Source organism: Atheta coriaria, unplaced genomic scaffold, assembly GCF_025399875.1.
Source record: "Atheta coriaria isolate IRGN ID8LTWV9N9 unplaced genomic scaffold, Caltech_Dcor_3.1 hic_scaffold_6_pilon, whole genome shotgun sequence".
NCBI lineage: Eukaryota > Metazoa > Arthropoda > Insecta > Coleoptera > Staphylinidae > Dalotia > Dalotia coriaria.
Window position 1 is genome coordinate 1039881 of NW_027045448.1, and position 22077 is coordinate 1061957.

The following is a 22077-nucleotide window of genomic DNA, read 5'->3' on the forward strand; positions in this document are numbered from 1 at the left end:
GATAATCAATCGTTTTTGTGATAAATACCGCGATTTCATAATTGAGATTTTGTTTTGGAACAGAGTCCTTTAAATTACAGGGTGTTTAAACTTTGTTTTTTGAGATCAAGAGCTGTCTAAATATTTGATTATAACTGCTGAGATGAATACGCGTTTATTTTTATTTCATGTTAATCCATTTGGACAGTTGGTTTGTCCAATTTGATCAATTTGGAAAATTTGTAAGCCCTGTTCTGCGTTCACTCCCTCCCAGCCTAACCTCACACATCAGCCTTAAAAAATTTCCCAAAGGCGAGAAAACAACGCTGATTGTTGTGCGCCAGGTGATTCGCGAATGTTCCTACCAGTGCAGTTCACACAGTCGATATGAACATTTTGTGGAAAACTATGCAGGCAGCGGCAGCACAATCAATCAACACTTAGCTGCGTACGATTCACCCGAAGTTATTAATACATGCAGATTGCGAAACAATTAATTTTGCTCAAGGTACATACTGTTCTTATTAACCTTCTGTAAACCTTTCAATATCGCCATGTTTGTGCAGTTTTCGCGTTCAGCGTCGACTTGATTCAGTTAAAAATATGATTGTAATTCGTATTATATTGTCGTAAATTACAGTGTTTGTAAGTATCAATCAGGGTGAAGTTCTTCTTAAAGGTTGCAACAGACAGATAACAAATAACATTCTGTTCATGTTACAAATGTATTTGACAATTCTATATTATTAATAATGATATTCATGAGTATTTAATTCCTTTCTTGTTGTAGATAAGTGTTTGGTGGTATAGTTCCTAGCCATTTACAATGGCTACACCTACAGAATCTAAGATTGTGTCACTACATGAGCCTGAAGATGATGTATCATTCAGCGTTACCTTAGGTATACTTTTGGTTTAAATGTGTGGAGTATGGTGTTATCATAAATTATTTTCTATTCCAGGGCAGTTGTCAGTGAAGCCTGAAGTGCCATGGAATGAAGAGATGCAGGCTTTATTGGAAAATCTACATTTAAATTCCATCATACAAGATCTTGAATACTACATAAAGTGAGTGTTTTTAATCAGAATTTTTGACACAGGGTTAGCTTAATATTATAATAATTTTAATAGATCTCTAAGAACACATCTAAATAAACTCATAGACCAACCCACATGGGAGAAATTACCCGGATTAATTCTCTCTCATCTACAAACAATAAAAACGAAAATGTATGGAAAAAATATCAAACTAAATTCAGCTATAAGTAGATTGCTTGAGGAAATTATGTCCATCTATGGAACAGTGGAACTCAATGTAGTAGCATTATTGAGTAAAGACAACGATTCAAAACTATCGAAGTCCAAACAACTGCTTAATTGCAGTAAGCAAATTTTATCGAAATTAAAGTACACATTTTATTGGTCGGATGTAAATGTTGTGCATTGCTTAATTAAGATGAAATTTGATCGGAAAACCACCTCAAGTGTTTCAATAATGAAGTATATGTACCAGTAAGTTACTTTGTAGCGATTTATACATCAGTAAGTAATAATTAAAACACATTTTTTAGGAATGTTTTATTTAACAACAAGATATCGAAGCTTGATGATCTAACTTTGTGTGGATATTATTTACTATTTTGTAAATACAAGAGGTTTATTTCCTCGTCGGATCACAGTCAAATGTTACGAAAACTTTTCAACAGATTTGATAAGCGAATTAGTTACTTGAACAATTTTGAAACGTTGCATGAAATTTTGTGCTTTGATTCAGGGGTTACTGCGGATTTAAACACTGCTAAAGGAAGAGTACAAATGATTACTAATTATTTCAAATACATAAAGGATAGAGAAAAATTGGACGAACCTCAAGATAAAGTAAGTTTGTTGTAATAATTTTAATATTAGTGCTGAAACGATTGTTTTCAGTCTATGATAAATGATTATGATAAGTTCGGTAAGGATGACTTCAACACATACTATGACTGCTATGAAACCAGCTCACAAGATGAGAGAACGATATCGTTTGTGGATTCATGTGAAATGGATCAAACTGAGACGGAAAACGGTTTGAATTCCACACAGGATGAAAAAAAGATTTATCTTGTGGAGTCAGCAGAAGAATTTACCGAAAACATTTCAACAGATCTTTCCACTGGACAATCTTCTGATGGTATAAAAGTTGAAGAAAACATTGCAACAGATCTTTCCACCGGACAATCTTCAGAAGGTATAAAAGTTGAAGAAAACCAAGAACTCCAAGAGGAGGAGATTCAGAATGAAATATGCGATTTCGATATTGACGTCGCCGAAGTAGAAATTGTTACCAAAGTTGAATCCGTAGACTTAACTGAATCAACTATTGATTTGACTCTGAATGAAGATGTTGATGAATGTGTGATCCAAATGGTTGAAATAAGAAAACAAGATAATAATCAAGTAGATGAACCAGTTGAAATAGCTTTCTCTGATGATACTAAAATAGAAGACCAAACGTGTGATCACCAAGCAGAAAACCACTTGATTCATCAACTTCAGGAATATCTGAGTATATCAAAACCAGAAACAATTTCATTATCACAAGACGTCGAGGACTCAATTGAACAACCTATTAATAGTTCAGATGACAACCATCACAATGATGCAAATGAAGAGTCCGGTAAGTACCTGTTTGAGTTTGGCTATGAGACGCCTCCAAAAGATGTAAACGGCGAGCAAGAATTCACTATTTTGCCAACACAAGTTCACATCGAACCAGATCTTATCCGTCATAATGGTTTTCTCACGCCCGAGAATGAAATTGTTTGCCCTTTAGCCCCAGATCAATATATTTCAACAATACCACCGCTTAATAACGAACGCGTTGATTGTTTAGTGGATATAGAGGATTCAATGCTCAATTCTGGACAATACAACGATACTCCCCCTTTGTATTCTATTCCTGGTGTTACAATACACTATGATGATGCTGTGACTTTGGATTTGAGTAATAAAAGTCGCCGAAATAGCGGGGATGGAGATACGGATCAAATTAGTAATACGGACTGCCAAAGAAATGCCTCGAGAGGTAAAAAGCAATAACTTTTAATAGTGATGGCGTTGCAGTATGCAAATATTATTGCAATGAGGAGTTAATTGGACATTTAACGATGCCATCCATTCCAGGTAAATATATCGTTTTATTTAGTGTGTTATTCTCAATTTGGTAAAACAATTTCTTTCTAAATTTAGATGTATTATTGGAAGCAAGTAAGCTTCATGAAAACAAGGAGTTCTCGCCATTCTCACGTAAGAAATCAAGAAAGCAATTAATTTCTTGCTTAGATATGAACGTAGATCGCGCTTATGTGGAACTAAGTCGAATTCAAAATCAGAACAAAAACAGAAAACGATTGAAACATATATTACCAAACCGTTTAAACTATGACAGCATTCCAACATCAGATCCGAAGTTATTCCAAATGAAACCCGTTGTTGATTTATCATCTTTCCGACCGTGTGATTTATCAAACATGACTGCAACTACAGCACCTAAAAATGATGAAATAAAGCAACATGAAATCAAGATAGAAACAAGTGAAAAACCTGATGCAGACATTCTGAAAGCCATCCACAAGAATAATTACACAGAAGAAGAGATAAGTTTATTGGTACAGGCTGTTAAAACCGGCACTGAAACGCGTTTGCCGTTCAAGAAACGGCGAATGGCTGTGCCGGAAGAGGAAACCACTGAAATCAGCTATCCAGCGACGCCAATGGTCAGCATTGCCGAGTTAACAGCGATTCAGCCAACCAATGGCTTGCTTCCGTTGCCGGTTCATAATGGTCGGTCATATCTGGCAGAAATGCCTCTCGAACCGGAAGCTGCAGTTGAAGTTAATTATAATCTGAACACTTACGCGTACAGTTTCGTACCATGTGGTCCAACGTACTTTGAAATGAACTCACTGCAACCTGTGCATTACTGCATGGATGGCTTTGACTCCAAGGAGAATCTCGACATGAACGTACACTATTTTCAATGTGAATCAGATGAGCCATGACTTGGCTGTTGAGTAAGCTGTAAATTTCAAGTGTTGATATACTCTGGGCTGTGATTCTTGTATATACAGATTAAGGTGTGTCAGTTTTTTGGCTTCATTGTTATTTTTCGTTATTTATGTTCGTTGAAAATTTGGCAGACAAATGGAGGAAGTTGATTTAAGTTATGTACCTATTGTAATCATTTTCTGAGATTGGACACTAGCCACTTTGTTACATAATTACTTACATAATTTACTTGAGGAAAGAATTGATTAGATATTTTGCGTTATGAACGTGCCAATGTAGATGTACATAGTTTCATAATTTTTCATTAAACAGGATTTCAAAAATTACCTTTCATTAGTAAAAAGATTCTCAATGTAATAAGTTTGCATAATCAAAATTTTATTGTTTTAATATCACATCATTTCATAGTTAAAGGGTAAAAAATACCTAATTAATAAATTGGAGACAAACCAGGACTGTTCCAGCCCAGGTCATGACAGATGTCTTTTAAATCAGGGATATCATATTGACTAGCTGGCAAGTCTTTTACAAATGGATGCCCATACTGTTGCCAGAATTTTACTCTCTCTAAATTTTGTGAATGCTGAAAATCTTCTGTGAAGTTGAGTAATCCCAAGCTGTCCTCCTCTGCAGGAATGCAATTGTTTTGATTTTTTGGAATTGGTGGGTCAGCAACAGAATTCTGAATAACAATTTCAGTGGTGCTTGAATCTTTATCATCATCATCATCATCAACTAAGTTTGCTGCAGATGTTGCACCTCCTACTTCCAAAGGTTTGGTGCTTTTATTAATTTCACCAAATGGGACATCTTCCACGGTAAATTCATCTATATGTGATAACTCTTTGAGTTTCATTCTTCGTTTGCGCAATTTTGCGTTTTGAATTTGTTTGTAAGCAGACCGTATTACATATTTTAGTGATCTTAAGGTAGCAGTGGGTAGTTTGTCAAATTTGTAAGAGTTATAAATAATTAGTATGTTGTCTTTGTTATGTTTCTTACATGCTTTAAATATTTTGCCGAATTTTGGCACTACACCCTTCTTATCAAATAGTTCTTTAAGTTTAAATAAGCTGCTTGAACAATCTAGACACTTCTTTTTGGTCACTTTTGATTTTGTCTTTGCCTTCTTCATATTTCAGAGCAGTTTTCACTTCACACGTGCTCATAACCACCAGAAAAGACGAGAAAATAGTAAGTGGCCTTGTTTTATTTTTTTAAATTTTGAAGTAAGGGTGAAGCCTAAGGTCTACAAAGTACCCGAAGTACAATACTGTATTATGTAAAGCTATTTTAACACAAATTATATTTTTAATAATCTTTTTAAATATTTCTTGTGTCATTGCTAAATTCTTTATTTTTATTTGCAAAAGATGCTACAACTTTTTAATTGGATTAATTAAACAAAATTGAAATAATCAGAAGAAAACAGTGGGCAAATTGCGTATGTTGGTCTGCCGTTCTGCATTTTTAAACAACCTGTAGTTAATTTACTCTTTATTATGACCCTGTACATTAAAAGTAACCAAAAACAAGAACGGCATTTGCACATGCTGATTGCAGTCGATTTGATTCAAAATTCATTTCATTGATCATCAGTTTTGACAAAATGATTAATAATGACTCCGACGATGATGTGCCTCAGTTATCGGCCGAAACTTTTCTTGCATTGCAAGAGTTTTATAATGAAGAAGAACAACGTAGTGCTATCCAATTAGAAGTATCTCAAATTGCCAAAAGTGATGCAGATATTGATATGAGTGAAGATTGGGTATGTATTTTCAGTACACATGAAGTGCTTAAAATTAAAATTAACATGATTGTTTATTTATGTCTAGCAATTAAGTCAATTTTGGTATGATTCAGCAACAATTCAAACACTTGTAAAGATTGCTTTGGAAAGTGTTGGGCCATCTGGTAATATTGCATTGTTATCATGCCCATCACTTTACAAGAAAATGAAATTAAATAGCACTGAAAACCATATAAGTAAGTTTTTTTTAAGTAGTTTGAAATATCACATTTGATACATTTTATTTTTATTTGATTTAGTTCATCTCTATGAATTTGACAAAAGGTTTGCCATACATGGAGAAGATTTTACATTTTATGATTATAAAGCACCTTTAAGTATCCCTTCAAATAGGAAGGAATATTATGATTTAGTTATTGCTGATCCTCCATTTTTATCAGATGAATGCTTAATAAAAACTGCAGCAACTATAAAATTATTAGCCAAGAATAAAATAATATTATGTACTGGTGAGTTGCCTCATTTTTGTTTGAAATTGAACAGTTTAATATTTAATTGTGTTTTTATAGGTGCAGTAATGGGTGAAATGGCTCATAGACTTTTATCATTAGAAAAAACAAATTTTAATCCAGGGCATAAAAATAATTTAGCAAATGATTTCCATTGCTATGCTAATTTCAACATAAGTACTTGGTTATAGTAGTATTTTGTATTAAATACATTTAAACAATCATTCTCATCAGAATTATTAATCCCATACTGAACGTCAATGAATTTTGATGTACAGCAAAAATGAAAGACAGTCTTATATCCAGTGAGATCAATTTGACAAATAAATAAATATACTATATGGGGTATTCTATGCCAAATCGACCACTTTTGACCCGGACCACTTTATACTTAGCTGAAACTTTTCCATTCTTTTCAACTTTTTGAGATTTTTTTCCCTAATCTCGAAAAAGTTATGAAGCTTTCAAAAAAATGGCTTTTATTTCCAAGTAACCATAACTTCTTCCAATGTTGACCTTTATGTATCGTTTTTTCTTTTGTGTAAATTTTTGTTTTTGAATGTTTTTTTTTTGAAAAAATACACAAATAGTTTTTAAATGATCAAAACTATGAAATATTCACATTTTTCAGTAAAGTTGTGATCTTTTCGAAATTCAATTTATTGGCTTATCTACGATTGTAATGACTAAAATTCAAATTTTAACATATCGATATAGGATCGGTAAGGTAGTGACAATTATAGACTTAGCTACAGTTTGTTACTACTAGCCATACACTAGTATGTTTTGATTTATAACCTAAAACATAACTTTTAAATCTTGTGTGTGTTGTGTTCAAAGAGAGTTCATGAACACTATTCTGATTTATTCTTGTTTGAAAGCCTAATTATTTTAATTATAATAATCTCTATTAATTGTAATATTCATTCACATAATTGGTGTATTCATCAAAACATTATGGCACCAATAAAACCGTTCGATCGATGTTGTAATCCATTTAAGATTGAATCACATTTAAAAAAGAAGGGTTTACGTCGAGCGACTGACATGATGAATGTAACGTTAGGATTAGATGGTAATTATTTATTGTGCAGTTCGTGTCGAAAAGAAGCTTCAAAATTTGTAGAGGAACAAACAACTACTAGTGATGATTTTAATGTTGATCCAAGTTACCATGAAAATAATTGTAGTGACAACAATGAGAACAATAATCAAACTGATAGTGATACAACAAACAACACAACTGCCACGGATCATGGAGATTTATCTCGTACCGCTATCCTGATTATTCCGTAAGTTTTTTTTAGTTTACTATATGTTACTTTAAGGCATGTAATTAAACGAACTTTATTGCGTGCTGCTTAGGTAGGCTACCTTGTTTGGTAATATTTATGGGGGTGGGGGGTGGTAGAAGGGGCCGGTTAAGAGTACGGCACGTACTTAATACTACCCTGCAGACTTGCACGTAACAATAAAGCCGACCCTGCACACTTAAAACACTACCATAACATCCTGTATATAACCTTGAATAAAAAAGACACTACGAGTCCGACGGCTGTGCCAGCGCCGAAATAATAATAATAATCATTATAAATTACAAAATTTAATTTACATTTTACATCTTTGGAAGTAAAATACAATGTTGTTGATTACATGGTTCACATCTATTTTAAGCATAGCATGTGCTATGAATCAACATCATCAATAACTTTTCAAACGCAAATGCCAATAATCCCAACCAAATACGGCACGCAGGTGATCAAACTGCAACTGGGTAGGCTTACTCGGTGGCACACGAGTGTCCAAATATTCAATTAATGTGGCCATGCTATTTTCATATCTGAACGTATCCCATTCCCATTTAATCATCAAACCATGATCCTTGCATCTCAATATAAATTTATTTAAAAACGGAATGTACAATAAATATTCATAACTGGATATGCCTATAGCACTATATGATTTTTAAAAAGTAATCCATTGTTTGTACAAATGGGAGACTATCCACAAAGTCCTGGCTCAAAGAGGTGGATACTAAAAATTGTTTAGGAGTTTAGGAACTAAATTACAAATGTACAGAAAAAGACATACGCCTTGTAATTGTAACATAGTGTGCTATGGCTTTTTCATAATAAGGTAACTTGTAGTTATCTAGTGACCATCGTGAGAATGCGCGCACTTCAGCTTCTGTGAGCGAATTACGGTCAGAAGTACGAAAAGGGTTATTTTTCCATTCCAGCATTAATTTTAAATCAGCAAGTTGTTCAATAGTTCGCACCTCGCCCTCGTAACTAACAGTCATCATACTTTTAACAATACCAGAAGAAAACATGGATAATATCAACACTGCCATAATCAATACTGTCACTATTAAACAGCGTGTTCGAACATTGCGCGGTATTTTTTGATGATTTAGTGAATGAAGGAGAAAGAGACCTGTAAGTGCTAAAAATTGAGGACAATTTGCATTGTGATTAACAATATTTTCAATCCAAAAGAAACTTCCGATTAGAATATAGCCGGAAAAGATTAATATCCATAGTTTAACTTCAAACACTTGAAGTAATTCCAACCATTTAATAAGAGTCTTTGGTTTAGGTGTCAGAAAACTCAAATTCATCATTGTGACCGGATATGTAGTACCTCTACCTGGAAATCCAAAAAATCCTACAAACATACATTAAATAAAGATCAAAGCAGAATTGCTAAATGCTCTTTTACCTTAAATAAATAGAGGTACCACTGGTGTTCCTTCATGGCGGATAATTGTGGTCATATTCATAGACTTTCCACACTCGAACATCATAATAATCTCAGATCCCATCGACTCGTCTAAAAAAGAACACTTTTTAAATGCTGCAATATACATGATTCGTTTAAAGAAATACCTGTAAGGATAACTGGAACTTGGTCTGCTACAGCAGCAATGTTCACCACTCCACCAAGACGTTTTCGTCTTTTATTAGAAAAAAAACTCATCAATATTGTCATTTTCAAACTTATTTGTTAAAATGCTCCATAGATTTAAGACACTATATGAGTTTAATTCCCAGTTATCAAAAGCGCTAATGACAAAGTCATTGTTGACTAATTTAATAAAAATTGAATGAGCTGCATAAATCGGCACTGTTCTCATTGAAAATTTGTCGAATTTGTAATCGTCAATGGATTCGTTTCCCAGAAAGATAATTCCTTTAAATGTGTACTGATTATTTATTGCTATACAATAATTAATATAGGCGTGGTGATTGTCAAGCGGGTCAGTGATTACATAGTGATCGCCGCTAACACATGACTTGGGATTTACATATTGCGGGAGAGTGAGATTTGAAGTACTTATTGAAAAATCCTGGAAACTGTTACTAAATTGTACGATGCTCCTCGCATTTTGGAAATGAGTCGATATTATAATATTGATCATGACCTGGAATGCCTGTGCAACGTTTGCAATTGAGTTAAAGTTGCCACCAAGCATTGTTAAGTTGAACTTAACTTAACCCTTGTCGTTCCCCTTCTGACATTTTATATTGAATGCAAACTTTACGTTTAATATTATTATATTTTGAAGGGAACTAATGATAATTTAGGCAAATGTAAAATGTACCTATAAATCATGTGTATGTGGTATCTAATATCGCTTTATTCATAATATCATGTTAATAAATCGAAATCATAAGGGCAAAAAATATCGAGATACTAATTATATTAATTTGTAGGATTTACTTAACTTATATAATAGTTGTAGAACATCACTTTAATAGTTAATGTAAAATCTTCAATTAATATTAATAATCTAAATTCCGGGACTTCTATCGGCATCATTCAGAGATGGCACTAGCATGAACTAAAAATCATAAAATAGAATTGTATTGTTTCTTTCTATATTTATCGGCAAACGTGCGTAATCGGCAAGAGAATTGTGTTTGTTTTGAACACAATTTACTTTCTTATCGCTTCCGCCGCGTAGAATGCAACGCATGAGATTTCTGAGTGTCGTTGAAATCGTGCCTATTGCAATTCGTGCACAAGGTCGCGTGCCATCGATTCGCCGGCTCTGCGCATCTCTTGCTTTCTTATCGTAAACTGTCGCGTTATTGCTTGCTAGGCTACGGCATGCACTATCGATGGTTTGCAGCCAGTTTCTTGCCGGTCGCTGGTTGATCTAGACGTGTTTTGATCGACTCGTATTGTGTTTTCGGACTTCTGCTTTATATTATACTAGCTTTAACCCGCTGCTTCACTCGCGAATATCTAAATTAATGAAGTTGCTTCCGTACGCGCCTGTTGTCACAGAAGAAGTAACAATGAAATAGAATGGCGGGAAGTTTAAAATGGCTGAAAGTATAGTCTATGGAAGTATAGTGTACAGTCTCCATAGTGTAGTCAATTGGATTTGATGTTGACGTAGCCGTCGGTAATACAGTGTGATGGTACTATAGTACTTAGGTTTGAGCTTCATTGCTGGAATGCTAGATGGCGTTAAAATAGACAAATAGCCAGATGCAGAGGTATTATTGGCTAAACAATTTCTTTATTTTATTTAAAAAATAATTTTTTTATTAAATATAAAGTAGCCTATAACCATTCGGGGACCACTAAGAATATGTGTACAAATTTTCATGATTATTGGTTAAGTGGATTTTGCGTGAAAGTGTAACAAACATCAGGACTTTCGCATTTATAATATTAGTAGGGATTGTATTATATTCGATCATTAATTGACTATTTAATTGTAACTACTCTAGTTATGTTATTTATTATTTGCGTGTTTAATGTAGATTATTTTACAAAAGTGGTAGATATTAGATCGTAGATGATAGATGTGGTAGATGCCGGTCGCTAAATGTAGATTTATTCATCATTATCCTTGTGTAAGTATAGTTCAACAACACTTATTGTATTTTTTCTATGATGTATGAATATATTATTCTTAAATCTTGTTCCTTGTTTCTACTTCTTTTCTTGTAGTTACAGCACTTGCTGTGCCCTGGTGACTGATGCACACAACAATTCGTAAGTTTATAATTTTTTTTTAAGTTTTTAATTTATAAGCTGATAAATTCATTTATATTTTTCATTCTAATTTACCCGTCGTTACCTACATAACCGACATTACCTCATTAGGTGATTGGCGTGATTTGTCGGGGGTGGCACTGGGGGGCCAGAGCGGGGGTAGGGACGCCGTTTACGCGTTACTCGGAAGTACTGTTTCGTGGATGTGTGGGTGACTCCCATTACCCGCTGACTCTTATTACCCTACTCTCCTCTACGTACCTCAAAATGACCGCGGAAGTTTGCTCTTTTTTCACATTTATCAAAAGTTTTGTAAAACGGGTCTTATCTCGGGAATCCTTTGTGATATTTCTATTTTTTCTTCGGATTTTAATAGCGCAAGAATGGCTTTGGACGATGCATATTTTGCCCTACCTAAAATTACCACCGAACTTTGTACATTTTTGCATTTTCAAAGAACTTTTGGTGGAAAACGGGTAATTTTTCAGGAACCCTTCGTGATATTTTCATTTTTTCTTCAGATTCTAGTAGCGCAAGAATGGTTTTAGACAATGTACTTTATAGCATCCACGAAGTTCAGCCTTAACTACCTTAAAATGTCCGCTAAACTTGGTCCCACTATTGCATTTTTTAAAACTTGGAAAACGGGTCATATCACGCAATTCCTAAGTGATATTTTAGTTATTTCTTTATTTTCTGATATTACAAGAGTTCGTTTTTAAGATGCGCCCCTACATTCCCGCGAAATTTTGGTAGTACCGACCTCAAAATAACCGTCAAATATTTTTTTTTTACCTGCAAAAATGTCATTTTTGTACTTCGATGTGCTAATTATTTGTTGTTTTAAGTTTCTAACGGGCGTCTGAATGTCCTAGGACAACGATGCATTTACCAAATTGTCTGATTAACACATGGAAAACCTGCAAAAATGTCAATTTTGTGCTTCGATGTGCTAATTTTTTGTTGTTTTAGGTGTCTAGCAGGCGAACAAAATATCATCGGATAATGATTCTTTCATCAGATTGTAAGTATTGAATTTGTTTATCATTTTCATAAGTAATTTGTGTGATTAGCACACGGAAAACCTGCAAAAATGTAATTTTTGTGCTTCGATGTGCTAATGTTTTGTATTTTTAGGTGTTTAGCAGGCGATCAGAATATCCTAGGACATCGATTGCTTCATCTGATTGTAAGTATTGAATTTGTTTATCATTTTCACAGGTAATTTGTGTGATTAGCACACGGAAAACCTGCAAAAATGTAATTTTTGTGCTTCTATGTGCTAATGTTTTATTTTTTTAGGTGTTTAGCAGGCGATCAGAATGTCCTAGGACAATGATTGTTTCATCTGATTGTAAGTATTGAATTTGTTTATCATTTTCATAGGTAATTTGTGTGACTAGCACACGGAAAACCTGCAAAAATGTAATTTTTGTGCTTCGATGTGCTAATGTTTTGTATTTTTAGGTGTTTAGCAGGCGATCAGAATATCCTAGGACATCGATTGCTTCATCTGATTGTAAGTATTGAATTTGTTTATCATTTTCACAGGTAATTTGTGTGATTAGCACACGGAAAACCTGCAAAAATGTAATTTTTGTGCTTCGATGTGCTAATGTTTTATTTTTTTAGGTGTTTAGCAGGCGATCAGAATGTCCTAGGACAATGATTGTTTCATCTGATTGTAAGTATTGAATTTGTTTATCATTTTCATAGGTAATTTGTGTGACTAGCACACGGAAAACCTGCAAAAATGTAATTTTTGTGCTTCGATGTGCTAATGTTTTGTATTTTTAGGTGTTTAGCAGGCGATCAGAATATCCTAGGACATCGATTGCTTCATCTGATTGTAAGTATTGAATTTGTTTATCATTTTCACAGGTAATTTGTGTGATTAGCACACGGAAAACCTGCAAAAATGTAATTTTTGTGCTTCGATGTGCTAATGTTTTGTATTTTTAGGTGTTTAGCAGGCGATCAGAATATCCTAGGACATCGATTGCTTCATCTGATTGTAAGTATTGAATTTGTTTATCATTTTCACAGGTAATTTGTGTGATTAGCACACGGAAAACCTGCAAAAATGTAATTTTTGTGCTTCGATGTGCTAATGTTTTGTATTTTTAGGTGTTTAGCAGGCGATCAGAATATCCTAGGACATCGATTGTTTCATCTGATTGTAAGTATTGAATTTGTTTATCATTTTCACAGGTAATTTGTGTGATTAGCACACGGAAAACCTGCAAAAATGTAATTTTGTGCTTCGATGTGCTAATGTTTTGTATTTTTAGGTGTTTAGCAGGCGATCAGAATATCCTAGGACATCGATTGTTTCATCTGATTGTAAGTATTGAATTTGTTTATCATTTTCATAGGTAATTTGTGTGATTAGCACACGGAAAACCTGCAAAAATGTAATTTTTGTGCTTCGATGTGCTAATGTTTTGTATTTTTAGGTGTTTAGCAGGCGATCAGAATATCCTAGGACATCGATTGTTTCATCTGATTGTAAGTATTGAATTTGTTTATCATTTTCATAGGTAATTTGTGTGATTAGCACACGGAAAACCTGCAAAAATGTAATTTTTGTGCTTCGATGTGCTAATGTTTTGTATTTTTAGGTGTTTAGCAGGCGATCAGAATATCCTAGGACATCGATTGCTTCATCTGATTGTAAGTATTGAATTTGTTTATCATTTTCACAGGTAATTTGTGTGATTAGCACACGGAAAACCTGCAAAAATGTAATTTTTGTGCTTCGATGTGCTAATGTTTTGTATTTTTAGGTGTTTAGCAGGCGATCAGAATATCCTAGGACATCGATTGTTTCATCTGATTGTAAGTATTGAATTTGTTTATCATTTTCATAGGTAATTTGTGTGATTAGCACACGGAAAACCTGCAAAATGTAATTTTTGTGCTTCGATGTGCTATTTTTTTGTATTTTTAGGTGTTTAGCAGGCGATCAGAATATCCTAGGACATCGATTGTTTCATCTGATTGTAAGTATTGAATTTGTTTATCATTTTCACAGGTAATTTGTGTGATTAGCACACGGAAAACCTGCAAAAATGTAATTTTTGTGCTTCGATGTGCTAATGTTTTGTATTTTTAGGTGTTTAGCAGGCGATCAGAATATCCTAGGACATCGATTGTTTCATCTGATTGTAAGTATTGAATTTGTTTATCATTTTCATAGGTAATTTGTGTGATTAGCACACGGAAAACCTGCAAAAATGTAATTTTTGTGCTTCGATGTGCTAATGTTTTGTATTTTTAGGTGTTTAGCAGGCGATCAGAATATCCTAGGACAATGATTGTTTCATCTGATTGTAAGTATTGAATTTGTTTATCATTTTCATAGGTAATTTGTGTGACTAGCACACGGAAAACCTGCAAAAATGTAATTTTTGTGCTTCTATGTGCTAATGTTTTATTTTTTTAGGTGTTTAGCAGGCGATCAGAAGATCCTAGGACAACGATTGTTTCATGTGATTGTAAGTATTGAATTTGTTTATCATTTTCACAGGTAATTTGTGTGATTAGCACACGGAAAACCTGCAAAATTGTAATTTTTGTGCTTCTTTGTGCTAATGTTTTATTTTTTTAGGTGTTTAGCAGGCGATCAGAATATCCTAGGACAATGATTGTTTCATGTGATTGTAAGTATTGAATTTGTTTATCATTTTCATAGGTAATTTGTGTAATTAGCACACGGGAAACCTGCAAAAATGTCATTTTTGTGCTTTGATGTGCTGATTTTTTTATTTTTTAGGTGTTTAGCAGACGATTAAATTATCCTAGGACAACGATTCTGTCATCAGATTGTAAGTATTGAATTTGTTTATGATGTTCATAGGTAAATTGTGTGACTAGCACACGGGAAACCTGCAAAAATGTCATTTTTGTGCAAATGTTTTGTTGTTATAGATGTTTAGCAGGCGATAAAAACATCCTGGGACAACTATTCTTTCATCAGATTGTAAGTATTGAATTTGTTTATCATTTTCATAGGTAATTTGTGTGACTAGCACACGGAAAACCTGCAAAAATGTAATTTTTGTGCTTCTATGTGCTAAGTTTTATTTTTTTAGGTGTTTAGCAGGCGATCAGAATGTCATAGGACAATGATTGTTTCATCTGATTGTAGGTATTGAATTTGTTTATCATTGTCATAGGTAATTTGGGTAATTAGCACACGGGATACCTGCAAAAATGTCATTTTTGTGCTTTGATGTGCTGATTTTTTTGTTTTTTTAGGTGTTTAGCAGGCAATCAAAATGTCCTAGGACAACTATGTTTTAATCAGGCTGTTAGTATTGAATTTGTTTATCATTTTTTTGAGTTATTTTTTGTCATTAGCACACGGGAAACCTGCAAAAATGCCATTTTTGCGCTTCGATTTGCTATTTTTTTGTTATTTTAGGTGTCTAGCAGGCGAACAAAATGTCATATGGCAACAATTCTTTTATCAGATTGTAAGTATTGAATTTGTTTATCATTTTCACAGGTAATTTGTGTGATTAGCACACGGAAAACCTGCAAAAATGTAATTTTTGTGCTTCGATGTGCTAATGTTTTGTATTTTTAGGTGTTTAGCAGGCGATCAGAATATCCTAGGACATCGATTGTTTCATCTGATTGTAAGTATTGAATTTGTTTATCATTTTCATAGGTAATTTGTGTGATTAGCACACGGAAAACCTGCAAAAATGTAATTTTTGTGCTTCGATGTGCTAATGTTTTGTATTTTTAGGTGTTTAGCAGGCGATCAGAATATCCTAGGACAATGATTGTTTCATCTGATTGTAAGTATTGAATTTGTTTATCATTTTCATAGGTAATTTGTGTGACTAGCACACGGAAAACCTGCAAAAATGTAATTTTTGTGCTTCTATGTGCTAATGTTTTATTTTTTTAGGTGTTTAGCAGGCGATCAGAAGATCCTAGGACAACGATTGTTTCATGTGATTGTAAGTATTGAATTTGTTTATCATTTTCACAGGTAATTTGTGTGATTAGCACACGGAAAACCTGCAAAAAATTTTGTGCTTCTTTGTGCTAATGTTTTATTTTTTTAGGTGTTTAGCAGGCGATCAGAATTCCTAGGACAATGTGCTGTTTATCATTTTCATAGGTAATTTGTGTAATTAGCACACGGGAAACCTGCAAAAATGTCATTTTTGTGCTTTGATGTGCTGATTTTTTTATTTTTTTAGGTGCTTAGCAGACGATTACATTATCCTAGGACAACGATTCTTTCATCAGATTGTAAGTATTGAATTTGTTTATGATGTTCATAGGTAAATTGTGTGACTAGCACACGGGAAACCTGCAAAAATGTCATTTTTGTGCAAATGTTTTGTTGTTATAGATGTTTAGCAGGCGATCAAAACATCCTGGGACAACTATTCTTTCATCAGATTGTAAGTATTGAATTTGTTTATCATTTTCATAGGTAATTTGTGTGACTAGCACACGGAAAACCTGCAAAAATGTAATTTTTGTGCTTCTATGTGCTAAGTTTTATTTTTTTAGGTGTTTAGCAGGCGATCAGAATGTCATAGGACAATGATTGTTTCATCTGATTGTAGGTATTGAATTTGTTTATCATTGTCATAGGTAATTTGTGTAATTAGCACACGGGATACCTGCAAAAATGTCATTTTTGTGCTTTGATGTGCTGATTTTTTTGTTTTTTTAGGTGTTTAGCAGGCAATCAAAATGTCCTAGGACAACTATGTTTTAATCAGGCTGTTAGTATTGAATTTGTTTATCATTTTTTTGAGTTATTTTTTGTCATTAGCACACGGGAAACCTGCAAAAATGCCATTTTTGCGCTTCGATTTGCTATTTTTTTGTTATTTTAGGTGTCTAGCAGGCGAACAAAATGTCATATGGCAACAATTCTTTTATCAGATTGTAAGTATTGAATTTGTTTATAATTTTGATATGTAATTTATGTGATTAGCACACGGGAAACATGCAAAAATGTAATTTTTGTGCTTCAATGTGCTTTTTTGTTGTTTTAGGTATCTAGCAGGCGATCAGAATGTCCTAGGACAACGATTCTTTCATCAGAGCGTAAGTATTGCATTTGTTTATAATTTTCATAAGTAATTTGTGTGATTAGCACAAGGGAAGCCTGCAAAAATGTCATTTTTGTGCTTCGATTTGCTAATTTTTTTGTAGTTTTAGGTGTCTAGCGGGCGAATGAAATGTTCTAGGTCATCGATTCTTTTATCAGATGGTAAGTATTGCATTTGTTTATAATTTTCATATGTAATTTGTGTGATTAGCACACGGGAAACTTGCAAAAATGTAATTTTTGTGCTTTCATGTGCTAATTTTTTCTTGTTTTAGGTGGCTAGCGGGCGAATGAAATATCCTAGAAAAACGATTTTTTCTTCAGATTGTAAGTGTTAATTTTGTTTATCCGTTTCATAAGTAATTTATGTGATTAGCACACGAGAAACCCGTAAAATTTTTTTGGGACATCGATGTACTAATTTTTGGTTGTTTAAGTGCCTAGCGAGCGGACAAAATGTTCTAAGACACCGATATTTTTTATCAAATTGAAAGAATTGAATTTGTTTATCATTTTCGTAAATTTTAATCCTTCATACCATGGAAAGTGATTTAAATTAGTTTTTTTTTTAATATGTTATAAGCAGATGCATTGCAGATTTCTAGATGATTTATTTCAAAGTCTCAAAACTAGATGGCTCTAGTCGGCGATGTTAGTTTTGTTCCGCCACACCCAGAGTGCGCGCGTATCAGCTATCTATTTTGTTTTGTTTCGCCGCGGCCAGATGGCGCTTTCATCGATTTGGTTTAAATTCATCTTGTTTTTAGTGCGCTGAGTTGCGGCGCGTACGTCACTTTTATACACAACTGTTATGTTTAACAAAACCTGAAGTAACAAAATTTGAATACTTAGGCTTCGAATGCTCTAATTTTCGGTTGAGGTATCTAGCGGGCCAAGCCGATGTCGTAGGACAAGCATTAGTTTATGTTTCTAAGTGTTCTAGTTGTTTAGCATTGTCAAAATTTAACATTTGGGTTTAATACTAGGGAAAACCTAGAAACTGCTATTTGTTAATTAAAAATCTTTTTGCCAAATAATTTTTTTGTGAACTTCATCTCAAACTTGATATCATATTTCTAATCACATTTCTGTCGAATGCAAATAGAAGAATACCCCTCCAACTGCAGGTCGGTTATCAATTCTCTGGCTTCTATAGTTCGGCTTAGTCAGTTGAGTGCTGTTGCGTGGTGCGCACGTGTTTTCTTCATTAATCAAACGTGGTGACGCGCACAACGAAATATTTAAGTGATTTTTTGAGATGTGCGCGTGGAGTCCGTCGGATATGTTCCCGTGACTATGGATACTTACTGGAGTTCAAGTTAAATTTATGTGTTTGGCATGAGTACAAGTGAGTACATTTGGAATCTCCGTGTGGAATAGTAAAGAAGTGCGTATTATCAACTCTACATTCTATTTGCGGAAACGTGTTTGTGCGCTTTGGTTCTTTATAGATAGAAGAACAAAGGAGTAAGTATCATCTAATAAAACTTCATTTTTATTTAACGTTTTAAGTCTTACAGTTACCATGTTATTGCTTTATAATAATTGTAAATGTTTGGTCAATAAAGAATATTTTTAAGGAAATTTTACATTCTTGTAAACAATGTGTCTCTAGTGTTCACTTAGTCGTTTTCAGGAGTAGTATTAAATCATGTTGCACTGTAGTATAGTGTAGAATATGTATGCTGTTGTTTTATTGTACTGTAAGATATGAAAACATAAATAGAAGAAACCAATAAGATTTGATAAGAAAGCCGCGTGGCTCTCAGGTGAGCAGCACATGTTGCTATATCGTAGATCGATGGTTCGATCCCCAGTTATAGAAGGCATTTTTCTCAAATATAAAAATTACAGGTGTAATTTGGGTTGGCATTGGCATATGTAAACTCAAATGAAATATAAGAGAAATTGCAATACAAGTGAAGGCAATAAGAAATGTAAGTGAATAGAGAAACAAAGAACATAGAAGAAAAGGAAGTAAGTAGTGGTAGAGTAGAGAGAAGAGAAGAGGAAATACAAGGAAGAGAGAGAACAGGAGTGGATCAGGTTTTTATATTTTTTGGCGGCGTGTCGTTAGACAGTCTCACTACTTCGATGCGTCCATTGCTCCCGGCCCAACCTACAGCTACGATGTCTCTGCGCTTCATCCCCAGAATTCTTAGGCATATCAACAATTTTTATGGTGGGGGATCATCCCCAGAGAGAGGGAACTCCTTATAAGGACAATCTTTATAAGGTCTTGTTCAAATATTTCTAAGTTTTAAGTCGCCTCAAGAGAGGTGACACTTAAAAATATTCTTACAAGTTCTGACCTGTAGCTGAAATGAAAGAAGGAGCACACAAATCACACAGGATACCATAACAATTTTTATAGTGGGGATCATCCCCTGAGAGAGGGAACTCTCTTAGAGACCTGTTCCTGAAATGATAGAAGGGGTACACACAAATCATAGGAAGCACAGTCACTTTTAACATTTCTTTATTGAAACATGTATACAATGAAAACATGTAAAATATAATGTTAAACAATATACGCGCCGCCGTTTTGAATCAAGTTAGAAGAGCAGTTTAGCCACGTACATGCATACAAGTACCAAGGGTAAAAAATAACAAAGAAAGACATATAATACTAATAAATTTTGCATAATTTTCGCGACAATTATGGAAAACTATTATACAGAATAGAGATTCCAAATGCAATATAATAACATTTAAAGAGAAAATGCAAAAATCAAGTAGAAAACTACATATCTAAAATCACAGTCAACAAAGGAAACTACAATATTTTAAAAGAAAATCCTAAGTTTAAGTAGGATGATATATATCTTTCCCCTTTTGACAAACCCACTACGGGAAACCTTAATACAGGGTGTTACAAAAAGAAAACTACAATAATTTAAAGGAAAATCCTATGTTTAAATGGGATAACATACATCTTTCCCCACTTGACATCACGGGAAATTAGTATACAGGGTGTTACAAAAAGAAAACGCTAAGTTTTAAAAGTAAAACGCCCAAACACTGATAAATATGGTCTATTAAATGATAAGGAAAATGTACTAGGTGATACAGAAAGAAATAATAAGATTTAAGTAGGAAAACGGAGGCGACAATAACAAGATAATATAAGAAGAAAACTATCAGGAATTTTAAAAAATCAAAATGTTTACACCGGAAATTAAAGAAAAGTGAAAAGCGAGAAAACATAAAAATAGAACATTTCAAAAATTGTATTTTCTTTGGATATGAAGAAAAAGTGATGAGTTGGATATTACAAAAATAAAGCACAAAGCAGAATTTTATTTTAAATCATGTAAAACAACCAGCGACCAGCCCAGAAAGCCGCCAAAGGACCAAGAACGCAGCCGACGGCACGCGACTATATTAATCTTTTTAATTTGTGCATCAAACAAAAACAAAACAAGGTATCAAATACGTAATGCAAATCAACGGTATTGAAACAGAGACAAAAATTATTTGAAGGCTTAAAGGCCACGCAGTTGAAGTAAAAACAAGTAAAGGCAACATGGATTTGATTTACAAATGGCTTAAGAAATGCGAGAACATACATTGATGCAAAATTAATTTTTGCGCTTTTAGCCTATCCAATAAATTGTAAAGATCTTAATTATGCACATTGTAGAAATGATGAAATACGCGTATCATACAAAAAGACTATCCGGCGGCCGACGGAACTTTACTCACGCACATCACTCGCGCACAATGGAAGGAGCATTTATAAATATAACGTAATGACGCGAAGAAATTAAGGAACTCAAATTATTGTGCAGAAAATGTGCGAGCAGATCACCCGACGACAAATATGAGACTGAGGTGGTAGGCAAGCCAACCGCGTGGCGAACCGCGTGGCGACCGTACAAAAATTGCACGAGATAAGAAAACTTGTTTGTTTATAAACACTGATACATTCAGTGTGGTAATGCAGAACATGAAAAGAATTGTACTCGTACAATGCATGAAACTTTTAATTTCGATTAAATTATGAATCGGACACCAGTAACAAAATTATAGATTAAAGCCTTATTGGCCTGTAAACACCAATTTTTTTTAAATTAACATTGTAAATAGGCAATGTTTGGATAATAAGTACTTTAACAGTTCTTTTAATTCTACATCGATTATTTTAGTAATTTTTTTTCCTAATATTAACCATTTAGGCCCTATTTGCAAATTTTAGTGAAAACTGTATTCGACAAAAGAAAGGCAAAAGATTTCTCTTTCTTAGTTTCGGAATAAAAAATGGTATTCTAATAGTGGTGGGTAGTGGGTTTTGCCGCAAAAGAATTAAGAACGGAACCGACGGCACACGACAAACGACAATCTTAATCTTTTTCATTTGTACATTAAACGAAAACAAAACAATGTATCGAATACGTATAGCAAATCAACGGTATGTAAACAGAGACAAAAATGATTTGTGTGGAAAGACCGCGCGGTTGAAATAAAAACCAGTTAAGTCAATAATGGATTTGATTTTCATATGGCTGAAGAAATGCGAGAACATACCTTGATGCAAAATAAATTTTTGCGCGTTTGGAATATCCAAAGAAAATACGAAATAAATACACATTCCGCGCTTAACGAACGCCACACATCACTCGCACAATCGAAGGAGTATTTAGAGACGGTACGTAATAACGCGACAAAACATTAAGGAACTCAAA

At 33.7% G+C, this 22077-nt stretch overlaps 3 protein-coding genes and 1 long non-coding RNA gene across 8 annotated transcripts; all 4 read left to right on the forward strand.

Moving 5' to 3' along the window:
• Window positions 1–73: 73 nt before the first annotated feature.
• On the forward strand, window positions 74–4355 carry LOC135793160 (uncharacterized). 3 transcript variants are annotated; one of them, XM_065303988.1, is made up of 8 exons: window positions 74–487; window positions 770–881; window positions 942–1047; window positions 1111–1491; window positions 1551–1857; window positions 1909–2638; window positions 2855–3144; window positions 3211–4355. In XM_065303988.1, exons 2-7 carry the CDS (start codon window positions 806–808, stop codon window positions 3058–3060), a joined length of 1806 nt encoding a protein of 601 aa, XP_065160060.1. In that variant the 5' UTR covers window positions 74–487; window positions 770–805; the 3' UTR covers window positions 3061–3144; window positions 3211–4355. The 3 variants fall into 3 exon arrangements, with proteins under 3 accessions (XP_065160060.1, XP_065160058.1, XP_065160059.1); XM_065303986.1 differs by having other exon boundaries at window positions 1909–3144; XM_065303987.1 differs by lacking the exon at window positions 74–487 and adding an exon at window positions 509–624 and having other exon boundaries at window positions 1909–3144.
• Window positions 4356–5525: 1170 nt separating this feature from the next.
• LOC135793164 (EEF1A lysine methyltransferase 1) lies at window positions 5526–6632 on the forward strand. Its single transcript, XM_065303991.1, has 4 exons — window positions 5526–5800; window positions 5868–6018; window positions 6082–6291; window positions 6352–6632. Exons 1-4 carry the CDS (start codon window positions 5639–5641, stop codon window positions 6480–6482), a joined length of 654 nt encoding a protein of 217 aa, XP_065160063.1. The 5' UTR covers window positions 5526–5638; the 3' UTR covers window positions 6483–6632.
• Window positions 6633–7126: 494 nt separating this feature from the next.
• Window positions 7127–13485, forward strand: LOC135793811 (uncharacterized). The gene is made up of 6 exons (XM_065304918.1): window positions 7127–7583; window positions 11260–11304; window positions 12277–12328; window positions 12442–12493; window positions 13267–13318; window positions 13432–13485. The coding sequence occupies exons 1-3, from the start codon at window positions 7249–7251 to the stop codon at window positions 12308–12310; spliced, it is 414 nt and encodes a 137-aa protein (XP_065160990.1). The 5' UTR covers window positions 7127–7248; the 3' UTR covers window positions 12311–12328; window positions 12442–12493; window positions 13267–13318; window positions 13432–13485.
• A 1266-nt stretch (window positions 13486–14751) lies between these two features.
• On the forward strand, window positions 14752–15949 carry LOC135793812 (uncharacterized). Of its 3 annotated transcripts, none has more exons than XR_010548722.1 (6): window positions 14752–14801; window positions 14915–14966; window positions 15080–15131; window positions 15235–15616; window positions 15731–15782; window positions 15896–15949. It is a non-coding gene; the product is annotated as an uncharacterized lncRNA (long non-coding RNA). The 3 variants fall into 3 exon arrangements; XR_010548721.1 differs by having other exon boundaries at window positions 15235–15286; window positions 15399–15782; XR_010548720.1 differs by having other exon boundaries at window positions 15235–15782.
• The last annotated feature ends 6128 nt before the right edge of the window (window positions 15950–22077 follow it).